Source organism: Peromyscus californicus, unplaced genomic scaffold (assembly GCF_007827085.1).
Source record: "Peromyscus californicus insignis strain IS unplaced genomic scaffold, ASM782708v3 Scaffold_6__1_contigs__length_162567912, whole genome shotgun sequence".
Lineage (NCBI taxonomy): Eukaryota > Metazoa > Chordata > Mammalia > Rodentia > Cricetidae > Peromyscus > Peromyscus californicus.
Genome location: NW_026294584.1, coordinates 134,867,486 through 134,885,487, shown reverse-complemented (window position 1 = coordinate 134,885,487; position 18,002 = coordinate 134,867,486). Strand labels below are relative to the sequence as shown.

At 39.3% G+C, this 18,002-nt stretch overlaps 1 protein-coding gene across 1 annotated transcript in view; it reads left to right on the top strand.

Moving 5' to 3' along the window:
• The window catches only part of Wnk1 (WNK lysine deficient protein kinase 1), a 145,740-nt gene that overhangs the window by 104,690 nt on the left and 23,048 nt on the right, over positions 1 to 18,002 (top strand). Inside the window, 11 exon segments of the mRNA XM_052721955.1 lie at positions 5,984 to 6,121; positions 8,270 to 8,728; positions 9,601 to 9,885; positions 10,574 to 10,671; positions 10,777 to 10,939; positions 11,643 to 11,759; positions 12,080 to 12,253; positions 12,425 to 12,482; positions 12,603 to 12,725; positions 13,912 to 15,350; positions 17,806 to 17,889. Of these exon segments, the coding sequence (XP_052577915.1) occupies positions 5,984 to 6,121; positions 8,270 to 8,728; positions 9,601 to 9,885; positions 10,574 to 10,671; positions 10,777 to 10,939; positions 11,643 to 11,759; positions 12,080 to 12,253; positions 12,425 to 12,482; positions 12,603 to 12,725; positions 13,912 to 15,350; positions 17,806 to 17,889 (3,138 nt within the window).

The window sequence follows — 18,002 nt, the reverse complement described above, 5'->3', positions numbered from 1 at the left end:
ATGATTTAGGTAATTATGAAGAATTTGTTCATATTCATTAAGGCATAAATAGGTGCAAATAATCTTCTGGTTTTTGTGTTTCTTTTAGTAAAATAAATAAATAAAGAAATTGTCTAATGTTCCAAAGATCCCATAGAATTGGATATACACACCCCCATACCCACACCACCCACACTAACTTCTGACAAATCTTTTTAGATTGTTGAGTAGCCATTTGTTCATGCTAGCTTTTAAAGTTGAAGTGAGCTGGGTACATCATAACACATGCCTGAATATACCGACTTCTCAGGAGGCTGAAGCACGATTGTTGAGTCCTGGTGTACATAGTAAGTTCAGGGCTACCCTAGGTAACATAGTGAGTGAGACCTCATCTCAAAATAAAATAAAAGGAGGGTGGGGGATAGCTAGGAAAGTACTTGCTTCCACAAACTTGAGGGCTTGATTTTTGTTCCCAGCACCCATGTAAAGGGTAGTTTATACTTAGATTATCAGCATTGGGGAAATGGAGACTTTCATGTTGATGTCTCTGGAACTTTTCCGTCAACCAACTTGGCCTAATGGGCAAGCCCCAAGTCCCAGTGAGAGAACCTGTTTCCAGAAAAGTTGGCACCTTTTAAGAAATAATACCTGAGACCTCTGGCTTCCATACATGTGTTGATACATGAGTATATACACCTGGACACATGAACATGCTCACACACCTTTGTAGTGTACTTTTCTTTCCCACCAACCAGTTCCCAAATAACTAACTACACAGAGAGTTGTTATTAATTATAAATGCTTGCCCAATAGTTTAGGCTTGTCTCCAGCCAGCTCTTACAACTTAAATTAACCCATTTCTATTAATCTATGTGCTGCCCTGAGGCTCATTTACCTTATCTATGAGCTTCTCATGTTATTTCTTCAAAGTCTGGTTTGTGACTCCTCAGACTCCATCCTTCTTCTTCCCAGCATTCTCTCTGCCCCGAAAATCCTGCCTAGCTATCACCCAACAGCTTTTTATTAACAATGAGAGCAACACATTTTCATGGTGTACAGAATGACTATTCCACAGTATTTCCCTCCTTTTGTCTAAATAAAAAAGGTTTTAACTTTAACATAGTAAAATTATATACAACAAAAACAGTTATCAAGTAAGAATTACAGTTAACAATATCCAGTCTACTTCTGTTTGGTAAATTTAGAGACATGTTATTTATTTTATCTTTGTGAGTCCAAAGTTTCATACCAAATTTACCTTTTTATCATAACTAAGGAAAACTTTAAATCTAATTATTTAGTCTTTAACTCTATCAAAGACCCCAGAAGGGTGTAATGTTACCTAATGACAGAGACCGTTGGCTGCCTGGACAGTCAACCAAAGTTCTTCTGTAATGTTAAAGCATCCAACTTTGGCCTACAGGCCTAGTATATCTAACAGACATTTTTCAGAAGTAGGGAATCTCAAAGGACTACCTACCATGTCTTGACAAATTGGCAGTCACTTTCTTTTGCATCTTGCTGGTCCAGTTTGGACAGTATACTATCAGCAATTAAGGCAAGGGCAGTTTCTTGCCCAGTGACTACTTTTTGCCACAGAAAAAGCAAACTCCATATGGGGGTTCTCCAATGCCCATCATCTCACCTGAACTAAATTGGTGCTGCCAGGAACAGACTGTCATGAAAAGCCTTAGGTTATTAACATATTACATGCTATATTCTATAGGTCTTTGAAGTGTTTGAAGACCATCTCTCTGCCTAAATATATCTGCTTTACCTTAAAAACATAACTAATATGACAAGTTTGATTATTATAGATGACTGTTAATCTGTACATTACTTTTTTTTTTTGTGGTGTTTTTGAGACAGGGTTTCTCTGTGTAGTTTTGGTACCTGTCCTGGATCTCGCTCTGTAGACCAGGGTGGGCTTGAACTCACAGAGTTCACCTGGCTCTGCCTCCCGAGCGCTGGGATTAAAGGCATGCGCCACCTCCACCCAGCCTGTACATTACATTTTTAAATGAGTTGCATAAGCACAGTACTCCAAACAAGAATAGAAATATATAGTATAGCAAAAATAACTTTGCATTAGTAAACCAAAATAAATACTAGTGTAAAATATTTTGAGATTAATAGTTGTTTTTTGGATTAAAGTGCATTCAATAATCTACCCTTTTTTCCTATCTTTCCTATGTCATACCCCTTTTTTTCTTAAGAGATCTTTGCATTTAACTCTTTGTTTAGTGTTTTTTTTTTTTAAACTAAGACCAATAACAATTTGTTACCAAACACCCTTAAGTGATAATAAACATCCATAAACCATCTTCTGGGGATGTGGGTGTTGTTCTCTTACTGTTGTTTGGGGGTATTGGCATATTTGGAGGACCCCCAGAAAATTCAGGATAATGGTTAAGTCTTGGCTGGAGTAGTTTGTGAGGGTGGACCATCTCAGTCAACAGTCTTGAAGTTGTTTGGGATGCAGAACTCTGAGGAAACTGTAACAGAGGCATTTTGAGATGCTGGATCATCTGGGTCATCCATTTTCACTGGTGCCTGGTTCCTATGCTCTGAAAATACATAAATTTTTAAAGGTAACATACATTTTTGTATTAATACAAATATAAACTGTGTGTTTGTTATATACAAGTTAGCCAAAGATGATTTGTATGTTTTATGTTTGAGCAGGTTAAATATACATTGTTGTGTTTTGTAGTTTTTTAGGTTTGTTTCTTTATGTCTGTAGCCAGGATTTTCAGGTGGGTCCTACCCCGATCAAACCTGATCTATATCAACCTGGAATGAATCTACAGCCTCTCATTTTCTGTGGAAATAAAAACATAACCTCTAAACCAAAGCAACATAGTTTTTGACTTCCATTTTGAAGTCAAGATATTTTAAAAACATACAGGTTTGTTTAATCTAGCAGCTTTCATAATCCAATGTCACTTAGCAGTTGTCACTTCTTCATTAGTAGTCAGAAACTCAAAGACAACACAGTAACATTCAAAATCCAAACTCTCTGTGTATTTTCCATGGCTTATTATATATTTTTTAATTACTTTATTCCTTTTCTAAAGGACTTTACTAATTTTTAAGCTATTTTTTAATCTTTGACTGTATATATTTTTCTTTACTCTCCCAATTATATGTATATTTTTAAACATACTGTAACCTGTTTAGAAGTTTTTTCCATCTGGATGTCTTTACTAAGCATCTGTATTGGTTTTTTATGGCATGAGATAAACTTAAACTGCTATGTCAGCTGTTGCTGGTGTAGCATAGCTTAATGCATATTGGTATCGTATGGCAGCGGGCTTCTCCTGCAGGCAGCTGCTGGGAGACATCTCTGTACTGCTGTTGACATGAGAGACACAAGACTAGGAAAGCCGCATTTAGTGTTTTTAGAACCTTTTTTGAGCTTTCTCGGGTCTTATGTGGATATAGGTGCTGGATGTTTTGGTGCCATTTGTAGGTGGAGTTTCTCTGTGTCCTAGCAGCTGCTCCCAAATAACCACTCGGAGACTTGTTATTAATTATAAATGCTCGGCCAAATAGATCAGGCTTGTTACTAGCTAGCTGCTTCCTCTGCGTCACTCCCAAAGACACCAGCATTCTCTCTGCCCTGAAAATCTTGCCTAGCTATCAGCTTGTCAGCTCTTTTATTAAACCAATCAGAAGGCAAAGACACATCTTCACAGTTTACAAAAAGATTATTCCATAGCACACCTTCACAGGATACCTTTCATTTAAAGTAAATTTTAATTTAATTAAACATCTATAAGAGGTTTGCTTGGGTTGCTGAGATGATCTCAACAGGTAAAGGCAATTGCTGCCTAGTGTGACCACCTGAGTTCAATCCTTGGCATCCATGTGGTAGAAAGAGAACTTACTTCCACATGGAAGCAGGCACACATACAAAAACTAATTAAATGTTAAAGGTTGAAGGGTTGCTTATGCTCTGTGATAGAGTACTTGTCTAGCATTTGCAGGAAAGACCCTGAATGTTCAATTCCTAGTACCACCAATGCATAAATAAACTTACCAAGAATGGATGAATAAGAATAAAACAAGTGTATTTTGGCACTTTTAAAATTTGGTAGTTTTTTTTTTTTTTTTTTTTTTTTTTTTTTTGGTTTTTCGAGACAGGGTTTCTCTGTGTAGCTTTGCGCCTTTCCTGGAACTCACTTTGGAGACCAGGCTGGCCTCGAACTCACAGAGATCCGCCTGCCTCTGCCTCCCGAGTGCTGGGATTAAAGGCTTGCGCCACCACCGCCCGGCAAATTTGGTAGTTTTAATTGATGTATAAAATCATTCTTCTGTTAGAACAAAAATATTTCCAGATATCTCATAAAAATTCAAGGCACTCATTAAGGTGATTATATGCATAACTGTGAATAAATAGCTTACCTTTATATAAGTAGCAGCCAAATAGTTGTATTGGATATACCAAGACAAAGGATTTGTGCTAGCTAGCTAGGTTTACCTCCACTTAACACAAGCTAGAGTCATCAGAGAGCAGGAAGCCTCATGGCCTTTGTAAGATTGGGCTAGCTGGGCAGTGGTGGCATGCCCCTTTAATCCCAGCCACAGCACAACTCAGCTTGCAGTACTTCATGGTTCCATACCCAGCACCCCACCCACACTGCAAAGTCAGAGGACAGTGACAGATGGGAAAACACTGTCACACACAGATTAAAGGACTGATTTCCCTGCTGTGTATTGAGGGCTTAAAAGAGAGTCCAATAGCTGAGAGGTAGTTGAGCACACCTTTGATTCCAGCACTCTGGGAGGCAGAGGCAGGCAGAGTTCTGAGTTCAAGGCCAGCCTGGTCTATAGAGTGAATTCCAGAACCCTGTCTCAAAACTAAATACTGAATTATTTGGTGTGTTTTTGTGATTGTTTGTGTGTGTTGTACATGTGTGCACATTGAGGCCAGAGGACAAACTTAGCTGTCACCTTTAGGAATGCTGACCACCTTCTTTGAGACAGAGTCTCTCATTGGCCCAGAACTCACCAATTAGACTAAACTGGCTTACCAGTTCCAGAGCCTAGAACTAGATATACAAATATGGAGGTTGGTGGGCACAACAAACATACCCATTTTTTTCCATGCATTTGCGTGGGGGGGGGGGGGGGTCAAGCTCAAGTCCTAATGCTTTCGAAATAAACACTTTACCAACTGAGCTGTGTCATCTCCAGCCCATGAAAGTCTTAAAACTGAGTCAAATGTTCAAATATTACATGTTTGTTACAATCTCCAAATTACTGGACTCCCAGGAAAGCAAGTTTACTGAGTCATAAATAAAGTCTTTGAGACTAGATAATTTCTATATGTGATTTTATTTGTAACTTTTATAATACATTTAAACTATATGTTTAGTATTCGGATAACAATTACATTTCAGTATCTAGCATATGGTTAGTTCTCAGATGTCGTTCTCTCTCCCCCATGGTGAGTTGTTAATGTTAATGTTTTTGTTTTCAAAGAAAAAAGGCAAAGTCCAGTTTTGGAAGGAAAAACAAATCAGTCTAAATAATTACAGGCTAACAAATGGTAAAGTCAAATTTGAAAGTGTTTCCTGATTCAAGCCCTATGCTTTTCTCATGCTTTTGAATTCAGACTAATTGTGCAGTTGGTAAAGAAAAGAAAGAAGAGCCTGGATTAGTCTAGTATAGGAGCCAGGATGTAAACTGATACCAAAAATACCTGGAGAGGGGTGTAAACGTTGTTGGAGTGAGAGCTAAGTAACTATTGGATATAGTAACTAAATATTTAAGGACTTCTTGTTTGGGAGAGGGCCACGTTGGAGAAAACCAATGGGGTCTCCAGTTTTCAAGCATTATCTTCAATCCCAGCACACAGGAGACAGGCAGGCAGATCTATGAGTTCCAGAGCTGCATAGTGATACCTGTCCTAAAAAAAAAAAAAAAAAAAGGGACCAACTGAGGCACCATAGCAGCATCCCTCTTTCAAAAAATCTGAATCTTTTTTTTTTAATCTTAGCAACAGGGAATACAGCCGACTGTTCCTCCGCAACAGGCAGTACAGTATTCACTTCCACAGGCTACATCTTCCATTGAAGGTACTACTGCACAGCCTCAAGCTCCACAGGTTTTGCCTCAAGTGTCAGCTGGAACACAGGTAAACTCTAATTCCTGAAAAGATGCTACAGATGATATCATTGTACTTTGTCCCTTTACACAGATTTCTGCCATCTCTTTTAATAGTGACGATTCTGTTAAAATGGAGTAAGAATTAATCCCATTATACACATGTATTTATTATAAATTGGTACATATCAATAGTAATGACAGTGTAAAAATATTGAAATTTTAGGTTTACAGGTATAAAGTAGTTACAAATATTGAAACTAATGGGTTAAATGGAAATGTTCTGGTAACTGAACCTGTGACATTCTCAAGAAATGTGTCAGCTATATCTGAAATTGTAGTTTGCAGCTATGTTTTATTTTCATGTAAAAGTTCATCAATGTTTTCTCCCTCACTGCATACAGACACTAACTCATTGTGTTAATTAGCTTTTCATCACTGACAAATACCTAAGGAAAATTTTGTAAGGAAGGAATCATTTGTTTTTTCATATGACTTCAGTCCATCCATGATTGGCAGGCCATATTGCCTTTACATTGTAGCAGGGGATAGAGGAAGGATTATGACAAATAAAACTATTTTATGGCTACCAAGGAGCATAGAATAGGATAAGGCCAAGATACACCTATCAAAGCTGCACCCACCCATTTCCTCTAACTAGGCCCCACTCTCCACATTTCCTCCACTTCTCGGTCCATTTAAATTATGACTCCATCAGGGGTCAGAACCTTTGTGATCTAGTTGTCTCTGAAAATGTTCTCCGACATGTTTACTAATCTCCTCTTTTACTCTCAGTCCAATTAAAGTTGACAGCCAAGGGGCTAGAGAGATGGCTCAGTGATTAAGAGCACTGGCTACTATTCCAGAGGACCCAGGTTCAATTCCTAGCGCCCACATGGCAGCTCACAACTGTCTGTAACTCCAGTTCCAGGAGATCTGACACCCTCACACCAATGCACATAAAATGAAATTAAATAAATTAAAAAAAAGAAGTTGTTGACAGCCAAGATTAGCCATCAGCTGGGCATATTGACACATGTCTGCAATTCCTTAGGCAGAATGTTCAAAAGTTCCAGACAGACCTGAGCTATCTACAACACCCACCCCCCAAAAAACTTATGTGGATTTTTGTTTTGCCTGAGGGAATTATTTTGGTTGTTCTTTTGTTGATTTATTCAGTCACTTGGAAAGTACCCTATAGAAGGCATGTTCTTATGAATAACCTTTTATCAACTTCATCTATGGGTCATTTGTAGATATATGTGCATAGAATATTGTTATTGTCATCTCAGAACTAAAACAATATCAACTCTAAATGCACTATTTTAATTTTCACTGAGTATATACTCTTAATTTTTACATATATCTCAACTTCTCAGATTTTAAAATGACACAGTTGTGGAATGATGGGTGACTACATCCTAGAATCAGTGAATTAGTTAATTATACCTACTTTTACAGAGCCATTTTACCCTTAAAATTGAGACAATATAGATGAAGTCTAATTCCACTGCAAAGAAATTTGAGTTTAATCACTATAATAGCAGTCATAGATTAGGTGATCACAGACGTGCTGGTGGATTATGGTGTGTGAAGCATGTGCCAATAAACAAATCTAGGTAGTAGTGGCATACGCCTTTGTAGGCAGATCTCTGTGATTCTGAAGCTAGCTTGGTCTACAAAGTGAGTTCTAGGACAGCCAGGACTGTTCAACAGAGAAACCCTGTCTGGAAGAAAAAACAAATAACAACAATAAATTGTTCTGGTACAAGTCTGGAGTCTTAGCACTTGGAAGGCAGGGGCAGAAGGACCTAGAGTTTTAGGTCCAGTCTGGACCACCTAGGAAGCTGCAGGAAAGCCCCAGCTGCCTAGTGAGACTCAAAATCAAAAAATAAGCCAGGAAAGAGAGAGGAGAGAAATCGTTGCTTGTGTAAAGGTCCTCTTTTATTCCCAACAATGAAACATTAGCAATTTTTTCTACTACAAAAGGTTTGGAAATATTAGACACTTTACTAGCGTATTTCTCTCCTATTCTTTCTTGATTCTTATGTGGCATGTTAATTTATACTAATGTATGCAGGGTTTTGTTTTTTCTTCTTCTTGACTAATATGTAAATTTGCTTTTGGCAGCTTTGCTTTAAAAAAAAAAAGTCTGTTTTGTTTTTCTTTACCTTCCCAGCTTCCAGTTTCCCAGGCAGTACCAACTATCCAAGGTGAACCTCACATACCAGTGTCAGCACAGCCCTCAGTTGTTCCAGTCCACTCTGGTGCTCATTTCCTTCCTGTGGGACAGCCGCTCCCTACTTCTTTACTCCCACAGTATCCTGTCTCTCAAATTCCCATATCAACTCCTCATGTGTCTACGGCTCAGACAGGTTTCTCATCCGTTCCTATAACGATGGCTGCTGGCATTAATCAGCCTCTGCTCACCTTGGCTTCGTCTGCTACAGCAGCTTCAATCCCAGGGGGATCAACTATAGTTCCTAATCAGCTTCCAACCCTTCTGCAGCCTGTGAATCAGCTGCAGAGTCAGGTTCACCCACAGCTCCTACAGCCAACAGTTCAGTCCATGGGAATACCAGCTAACCTTGGACAAGCTGCTGAGGGTCCACTTCCCTCTGGAGATGTTCTGTACCAGGTATTGTGTTAGCTAGTAAATCAGAGGTTATTAGAGTGTTGAAATTTAATGGCAATTCATTAAGAACTTGAGAAATGTACTAGTTGAGTGTCAGAGTAACAATAACAAAAGTTGACACTCTGAACTGGATAAAATAAAAATAGCAAAATTCTGAAAAAAAATGAAAGGCTGGGCATGGTAGTGTGTGTCTTTGATCCCAGTGCTTGGGAGGCAGAGGCCGATAGCAGATTTCTGTGAGTTCAAGGCTAGCCTGGTCTACATAGCAAGTTCTAAGTCAGCCAGGGCTATATAATAAGGCCCTGTCTCAAAGAAACTCATATTATCATATGATTATCAAATACCATCATATTATCAAATCTTAAAAATCCTTACACATTTTTGAAAACACAATAGAAGAGTTAACTCAGTATTCAGGATAAGCTAGATAGACCTGGATATGGTTAGTGTAGTATGCCAGACTGCTCTTTTATCTGTAGGCAATAAATAGAGCAGACAATCTGATACTAACAAGAAAGTTCAGGATTTAGATTTAGAGGATTAACATTTCATAATATAACTGATAACCTAGGAGAGATTTTTGCATTCTTCCATGTAAGATTGCTATAAATTCTTTCTGTAAGGAATTAAATCTCTAAGTTCTACTTATATGGTCTCTAGGAGGAGAAATCAGTTTAAGGTATGATTGAAAGAGTGCCACTTTCCAAATTATCTACCAGTTCATTTTGAAAATGACCTTTACATTTTCTTTTAATTATTAGAAAGTGGGGCACTGTTCTTTGCTTTATGCTTTTTTTCCTCTGCCCCCTCGCCTACTGATTTGCTAATTTGATGTCCCAGCCCGCACTAACTCACCTTCCTCATTTCTGTCACAGGGCTTCCCATCTCGACTGCCACCACAATACCCAGGAGATTCAAATATTGCTCCCTCTTCCAACGTGGCTTCTGTTTGCATCCATTCTACAGTCCTAGCCCCTCCTCCTATGCCGACAGAAGCAATGACCACCCAAGGTTACTTTCCTACAGTAGTGCAACCTTATGTGGAATCAAATCTTTTGGTTCCTATGGGCAGTATAGGAGGACAGGTCCAGGTGTCCCAACCAGCAGTGAGTTTAACGCAACAACCCCCTACTACATCCTCCCAGCAAGCAGTTCTGGAGGTAAATGGAATTACTGCATGTTTATATGAAAAACATCTACTAAAATGGGGTTCAAATAGCAAAGGAAAAATAGGCTCCCCTGGTTGAGAACTCATTTGGAGACTGTCAAACTAACTTCTAAATGACTTTTTCTTACAGCAGAATGAAATGCCAATGTGGGGGCCTTGTTGCCACTGGCTGTTCTGTTGGGAAGTGAGTTTGCCTTAGAGAAGATTAACACTATTAGCATTTCACTTTTCTAGCTAGTGCGTTAGCCATTGTCCTTCTCCTTCCACAAACTCTTGCGGTTGGCAGTTTCATAAGAGTATCTTATCTTGCTGTGCTCCCAGCAATCATTTTTGTTCTACTAGGATACAGTTCTGAATTCATCTCTGCACTTTGCTCTACCTGCCCTATTGCACACTCTGGTAAGATGCTGTCTGCATGGCAAATTGTAGTTTCACAATGCCCAGCAATAGGTTGGCTGACTCCACACCAACAGTCTGTATTAGAAACTAGTTTTGGAAACTTCCTTTGAAAATGTAAGCACACTGTTTTTAGATTTTGAATATTAAGAATTACTAGTACCTTCATTGCTTCTAGGACTTATAGAGAGCTAACAGGAAAACAAAAGGGGAACTTCTTAGCAATGGTAAATGATTTTTATATACATATATGCCAAGATTTGAGTTATCCTCTCTATTCACAGAGTACTCAGGGAGTCTCTCAGACTGCTCCTCCAGAACCAGCTCCAATAACACAATCACAACCTACCCAGCCTGTCACATTGGTTTCATCTGTAGACAGGTAAGTAAACTAACACACTCCTTTGAGTAGTAGGCAGGATGACATGAAACTTCGGGATAACAGGCCTTTCAGTCTCATTATACATGGAACTTGTTTCCTTCCAAGTGCACATTCAGATGTTGCTTCAGGAATGAGTGATGGCAATGAGAATGCTCCATCATCCAGTGGGAGACATGAAGGCAGAACAACAAAACGTCATTATCGAAAATCTGTAAGAAGTCGCTCTCGTCACGAAAAGACTGCTCGCCCAAAACTGAGGATTTTAAATGTAAATATTGATTTGTAACCTTTGTATTGTTGAAATAATTTGGTACTTTAATCTTAGAGATCAAGTCTAAACTATTCCCTTCATAAAATAAAGATACCTTCTGTTTTGTTTTTCAAGACAGGGTTTCTCTGTAAAAGTCCTGTCTGTCCTAAGCTTGCTTTGTAGACCAGGCTAGCCTCAGACTCTAAGAGATCCCCCTGCCTCTGCCTTCTGAGTGTCGGGGTTAAAGGCATGCACCACCACCACCCAACTATATATAATTTTTATAGCAACCTTTTTATTTAATTTACTCCATCTCTTAATTGAATATCACATTTATTTTGTTATTTTATTTGGTTTGTTGTTGTTGTTGTTGTTGTTCTGTTTTTCAAGACAAGGTTTCTCTGTGTGTAAGCCCTGGCTGTCCTAGAACTTGCTCTATAGACCAGACTGGCCTTGAATTCACAGATCTGACTGCCTCTGCCTCCGGAGTGCTGGTACGAAAGGAATGCGCCACCACCTCCTGCAGGCTCCAGAGTTTTAACTAATAGAAAAAAGACTAGACTCCTTTGCTAATGGAAGATACAAGGAGCTTGAGGGCTGAGATCTTTTCGAAGATTTCCTTACTGTCAGTTTAAGATTCAAGGAATAGTGGTAATAGTCTGCTACCTCAAACACTCAAATGCAGTAATAAATCTGATATGTATTACCTTTCTCTTTTTAGGTTTCAAATAAAGGAGATCGAGTAGTAGAATGTCAGTTAGAAACTCATAATCGGAAAATGGTTACATTCAAATTTGACTTAGATGGTGACAACCCTGAAGAGATAGCAACAATTATGGTATGTCTCTATTTGGAATTCCACATTTTCCCATAGTATTTGGTCTTAAGTACATGTCCTAGGCAACTATGCAGTATTTTGTCATCCACTTTCATTTTGACAATTGTAAATTTTAATTTCTGTTTTAAAGCTAGCATACCCAACCCATAGTCTATGACTTAGAGGTGTTTTTGTCTAAGATGTAGCTTATGTATGTGTTTGGGGCCTTATAAAGAGAAGTAGTATCTTAATTACCAAGTACACAGTACCCCTGATGCATAGATAGAAGTCATAAGAATGGTAAGAAATGTACTAATAGATTGATATCATGTTTCTTATAGGTGAACAATGACTTTATTCTAGCAATAGAGAGAGAGTCTTTTGTGGCTCAAGTACGGGAAATTATTGAAAAAGCTGATGAAATGCTAAGTGAGGATGTCAGTGTGGAGCCTGAGGGTGACCAGGGATTGGAGAGTCTGCAAGGAAAGGATGACTATGGCTTTTCAGGTTCTCAGGTAGGTTCACTATACCAATAATGGGGGTCTGTTTATTTAAAATAGTTCCATATTGCCACACATTACTCTTGTAACTGAGAATGAGCATTTGTGGTCTCATCAAATATGACAGTTTGCTTTGCATAATCATGGAGGTTGCATTTGAGAATAATTTTACTTCTGTTTTTGTAGAAATTAGAAGGAGAGTTCAAACAACCAATTGCTGTATCTTCCATGCCACAGCAAATTGGTGAGTTTTTATTTTTTTTATTTGTTTTTATTTGATAACTTGTATGTGCCAATAATGGGATCTTGAGGCTTCATTCATGTATAACAGTATACATGAACTTCAATGATTTGTTTTATTCAGGTGTTCCTAGCAGTTCTTTAACACAAGTTGTTCATTCTGCTGGAAGACGGTTTATAGTGAGTCCTGTGCCAGAAAGTAGGTTACGAGAATCCAAAGTTTTCACCAGTGAAACATCAGATACAGGTAAGGATTGATTCAGCTATGCTTAAGCAAATCTTCCACTAAATCACTGATATGATGGAAGCTTGATCAAGCAGTAGTTCATGATCAAATGAAAAGTAGAAAATTTAATAATAAAGTAACATGGAAAGAGGACATAGGTTATAATAGAGAGCATTGAAATAAAATCTGGACGTGGGCATATGTTTGTGATCCCATTGTTCAGGAGACAAAAGGGATGATCATGAGTTTGAGGTCAGCCTGGGTGGCCATATGTGTAGCTGAATTTCTAAGCGGTCTTATTAAATAAAAAACATAGAGCCAAATATAGGGGTCAAAGCCTTAGAGATCAGGGAAATAGTGAGAGCCACCAACCAACCTTACCTCACCAGCTCTGCATCTTCCAAAATGCCACGACTTCCTGTGTACTCAGGCTTTTATTGCCTTGCTGTTCTGCCCTCTCATTGGTTCTTAGCCCAGCTTCCTTGTCACTGCCTATCTGTACAGACCTCCAGGTCTCTATGGTTGATACTGGGATTAAAGGCTTGTGTCACATGCTTGGCTCTATTCCCTTGAACACACAGAGACCCTGCCTGCCAAGTGATCGGATTAAGGGCATGTGCTACCACTGCCTGACTTCTGTGTTTGCTTAAAACGGCTTGCTATTTCCTCTGATCTCCAGGCAAACTTTATTTATTAACATACAAATAAAGTATCACCACATTTCAGCACACATAAAATATCACCACACATGTGAGACCCTGTCTCAAAAAATAAAAAAGATAAAAACATGTTAGACATGGTATCACACATGTTTAATCCCAGCACTCCAGAGGGCAGAGACAGACAGATCAATGTGAATTTGGGGCCAGCCTGGTCTACAGAATGAGTTCAAGACAGCTAGATCTGTTATGAGAAACCAAAATAAATAGATAAAGGAGAGATGTGCTAAATAGAACCTACACAGTAGTTTAGAGACAAATTATGTTTTCAGGTTACACTTGTGTTTGGTTTTTCAAGGATTATGTACCCACAAGCTGCCTCACTTGGTCAAACTACTTTACTGTTTCAGAGCATGTCATTTCCTTGGGAGATGTTATCAATTTTACTGATGTGTAGCATTGTTGATAATTTAATAATGGTTCCTCAAAGACTCTGAATCCTTGCTTTTAAAATGAGTTAATTTCTTTGTTTTTGTTTTCCTTTCTAGTTGCTGCCTCCACATCTCAGGGCCCTGGAATGAACTTGTCTCACTCTGCTTCATCCCTTAGTCTCCAGCAGGCTTTTTCTGAACTCAAACATGCCCAGATGACTGAAGGACCCAATACAGCACCTCCAAATTTCAATCACACAGGACCAACATTTTCTCCTTTCTTGGCTGGCATTGCTGGTGGCCCAACTGTAGCAGCATCCTCATCATCAGTATCAGTTCCTATAACAAGCAGTCCTCTTGACATTTCCACATCAGTAATGCAGTCTGAGGCTGCATTGCCCACTGATCAAGGCATTGCTGGAGTTACCACCAGCACAGGTGTGATAACTTCAAGTGGTCTTACCACATTTTCTGTGTCTGAGTCACCGGCACTTTCCAGTGTGGTTTCCAGTTCTACAGTACCTGCAGTTGTTGCAGTGTCTACACCATCTCAGCCAGTTCAGGCTCCCACATCTGGGAGCATTGTTTCTAGTACAGGCAGTTTTCCTTCTGGAACATTTTCCACAACTTCAGCTACTACAGTGGGTAGTGCGGCTGCCCCAAATGTTAAGCCTCCAGCTGTATTGTTGCAACAGGTAGCAGGCAGTACTGCTGGGGTAGCCATAGTGACATCAGTCTCTACTAGCACTCCATTCCCAGGCACAGCTTCACAGCCATCTCTTCCTCTTAGTAGCAGCACCTCTGCTCCTACTTTAGCTGAAACAGTGGTCGTTAGTGCACACTCACTAGACAAGGCATCTCACAGTAGTACAACAGGATTGGCTTTATCCTTTTGTGCACCGTCCTCTTCCTCCTCTGGAACAGCCGTGTCTAGTTCTGTTTCTCAGCCTGGTGTGGTGCATCCTTTGGTCACCTCATCAGCTGTAGCTTCTACACCTGTCCTTCCCCAACCAACAGGACCTACATCTACACCTCTATTACCCCAAGTACCCAGTATCCCACCCTTGGTACAACCTGTTGTTAATGTGCCTGCTGTACAGCAAACACTCATTCATAGTCAGCCTCAACCAGCTTTGCTTCCCAACCAGCCTCACACTCACTGTTTAGAAATGGATGCTGATACCCAATCCAAAGCTCCTGGGATCGATGACATAAAGACTCTGGAGGAAAAGCTGAGATCTCTCTTTAGTGAACACAGCTCATCTGGAGCTCAGCATGCTTCTGTTTCACTAGATACACCTCTAGCAGTAGAGACCACTGTCACCCCAGGCGTCTCCACCACTGCTATAGCACCAAGCAAACTCATGACTTCCACTACGAGTACTTGCTTACCACCAACCAGTTTACCATTAGGAGCAACTGGCTTGCCAGTTATGCCAGTGGGCACACCTGGGCAAGTTTCTACCCCAGGCACACATGCTTCAGCCCCAGTCAGCACTGCAACAGGAGCAAAACCTGGAACAACTCCCCCAAAGCCATCTTTAGCTAAGACTGTGGTAAGATTCATTATGAAATGACTAAATAAATGTGATTATTCTTCTTCCCTGCCTCTCTCCCTCCCTCGGTAATTCCACATTTCCGGCTGAGTCTTGTGTAGACGGAAGTTTCTGTCCCGCCCGGTCTCACAGCCGTTCAGTTCCAAATAAACACACACAGATATATTAATTATAAACTGTTTGGTCTATGGCTCAGGCTTCTTGCTAACTAGCTCTTACAACTTAATTCAACTCATTTCTATTAATCTATGTTTTGCCACAGGACTTTGTGGCATAACGGCTAAAGGCCTAGGCAGGACAGAAACTTCCATCTACAGTCTTGAGAGTTAAAATGTAATCATAAAGGTGCCTGGCATATAAACTGGTCACTCAGTCTTAAAGTGACAGCAGATTTAGGATATAAATACAATAAACACAAGAATTTTCTCTTTGTTTGAAACGTGGCTTCGTTTTTTTTTTTTTAGGTCATGTTGAACAATTTTCTTAGAATATATAATTATCAGGTAAAATACAGGTATTTCCCTAGGACTTAGGCTTCATGCCTGTTACTCCAGCCAGCACTTGAAGACAGAGGTAGGAGAATTACCACAAGTTCAAAGAGAGATTAGGCACTATATTGAATTCCAAGTCAGGGTTGACTATAGAGTGAGACCTTGTCTAAAACAAAGAAAAGAAAAGCAGGGCTGGAAAGGTGGCTCAGCATTAAAGAGTACACACTGCGCTTTCAGAAGACCCATGTTTGGTTCCCAGAACCCACGTGCAGGAGGCTATACCTCCAGCACCAGGGAATCTGACCTCTTCTGACCTTTGCAGGCATCTGCATTCAGATTGCACATACCCCCACATAGACATACATAGATATACATAGTTTAACCATATAATAAATCTTTAATGAAAAAAATTTTTTACTGAATTGGTATCTGTTAAAGAATTCTATATCCCAAAATGGAACAAAATGTTCTACCAAGACAATAGTTTATCATCTTCCAACTGAGAATGAAGTAAATATTCTTTGTTGTACATTCCACAGATAAATATTCGAAGTTAATAAAACTAGGAAGCTGATAAAATTGGTATAATGAAAGGGAATAATCTCATTCTTCAAATCTAATAACTAGAATGTGTTTAGTTCTGCTGTTGTAAATTTCCTCTCATTATGCTGTCTTCAGCCTCTTTCTGCTCCAAAAGTCATAAGGCTGAATGATGGGTATTATATATTTCTGTCCTCTTTCTGCATTGCTTATTGATAGCAGAATTCATTTGACGGTAATGTGGATATTCTTGACACATATATAAGGTTATATCCCTATAAACTCACTCTAAATGGAAATTATTTTACCCTATCCTAATGTAGCTTAGCAATACAGAACAGTAGAATATCCCTTCTTTACTCTTGTAATAATGAGAGTAGCTGACAACTGTAGCTCATTGCTGCTGTCCAGCATTATAAGAGAGTATCATACCATATTTTGCTATCCTGGCAATAGAGCAGAATTAGAAATTTACCTGGTGGCATGTGCCTGTAGTCTCATTTACCCAGGAGTCTGAAGTGGGAGAATCATTTGAGAATAACCTGGTCAGTAACAGCAGGACCCCAACCTTCCAAAAATTGACTAGATGTGCTGGTATACTTGTAATCCTTCCAAAAGTTGACTGGATGTATTGGTACATGCATATAATCCTAACACTGGAAACTGAGGCAGTAGGATCACAAGTTCAAGCCACCCTGACCTACATCACAAGACCTTGTCTCAAAACCAAAAACTTCAGTATACAGTTTTTACTGAATATATATTGATTTTGCACTATTATAAATTGGAAAGTTTTTGATCTTGCCATTTTACGTCAGGGACTATCTGTACAATCTTTATGTAGACAAAACAAATTACTTGATAGTAATATATTTTTATGCCTTTTATTATCAATCTTGACCCTTGATTGGTTTTGTTTTGTTTTGTTTGTTTTTCCCCTTCGGGACAGGATTTCTTTGTGTAGTTTTGGTGCCTGTCCTGGATCTCGCTTTGTAGACCAGGCTGGCTTTGAACTCACAGAGATCCACCTGCCTCTGCCTCCCGAGTGCTGGGATTAAAGGTGTGCGCCATCACTACCCCACTGGCTCTCAGGTACCTTTGCAGGTACTTAGTACCTTTGCAAGATCTGCCAGTGTTCTTAACTGCTGAACAATCTATCCAGCCCCTGACTGTACCTCTATCGACATAAAGAATTTGGTCTTTTTATTTTCCCTTTTATTGTATTTTACTATTTGATTCATAGCTATTTCATCATAACTCTTACTATAGTATGTCCTTGCACAGTATACCTTAAATGATATAAGTATGCCATAAATAGACACATTTTTATTTCATTCTTCTGCATTCAAATTAGTAATTTTCTTTTTAGTATATAATTTTACCAATGATAACTCATGGATTTGAATTTTCCTTCATTATTATAGGTGCCGCCAGTGGGTACTGAACTTCCAGCTGGTACTCCACCCTGTGAGCAGCTGACAGCTTTTCCTGGACCTTCTCTAACTCAGGTACCCCTAACTTGGCAGATTACTTTCTACTCCCCTGCTTTCCTTCACAGAATTTGTGTAAATTCTCCACTGCATAATCTTGGCTTCCACCCTATTTTTCGGCTGCAATTTGG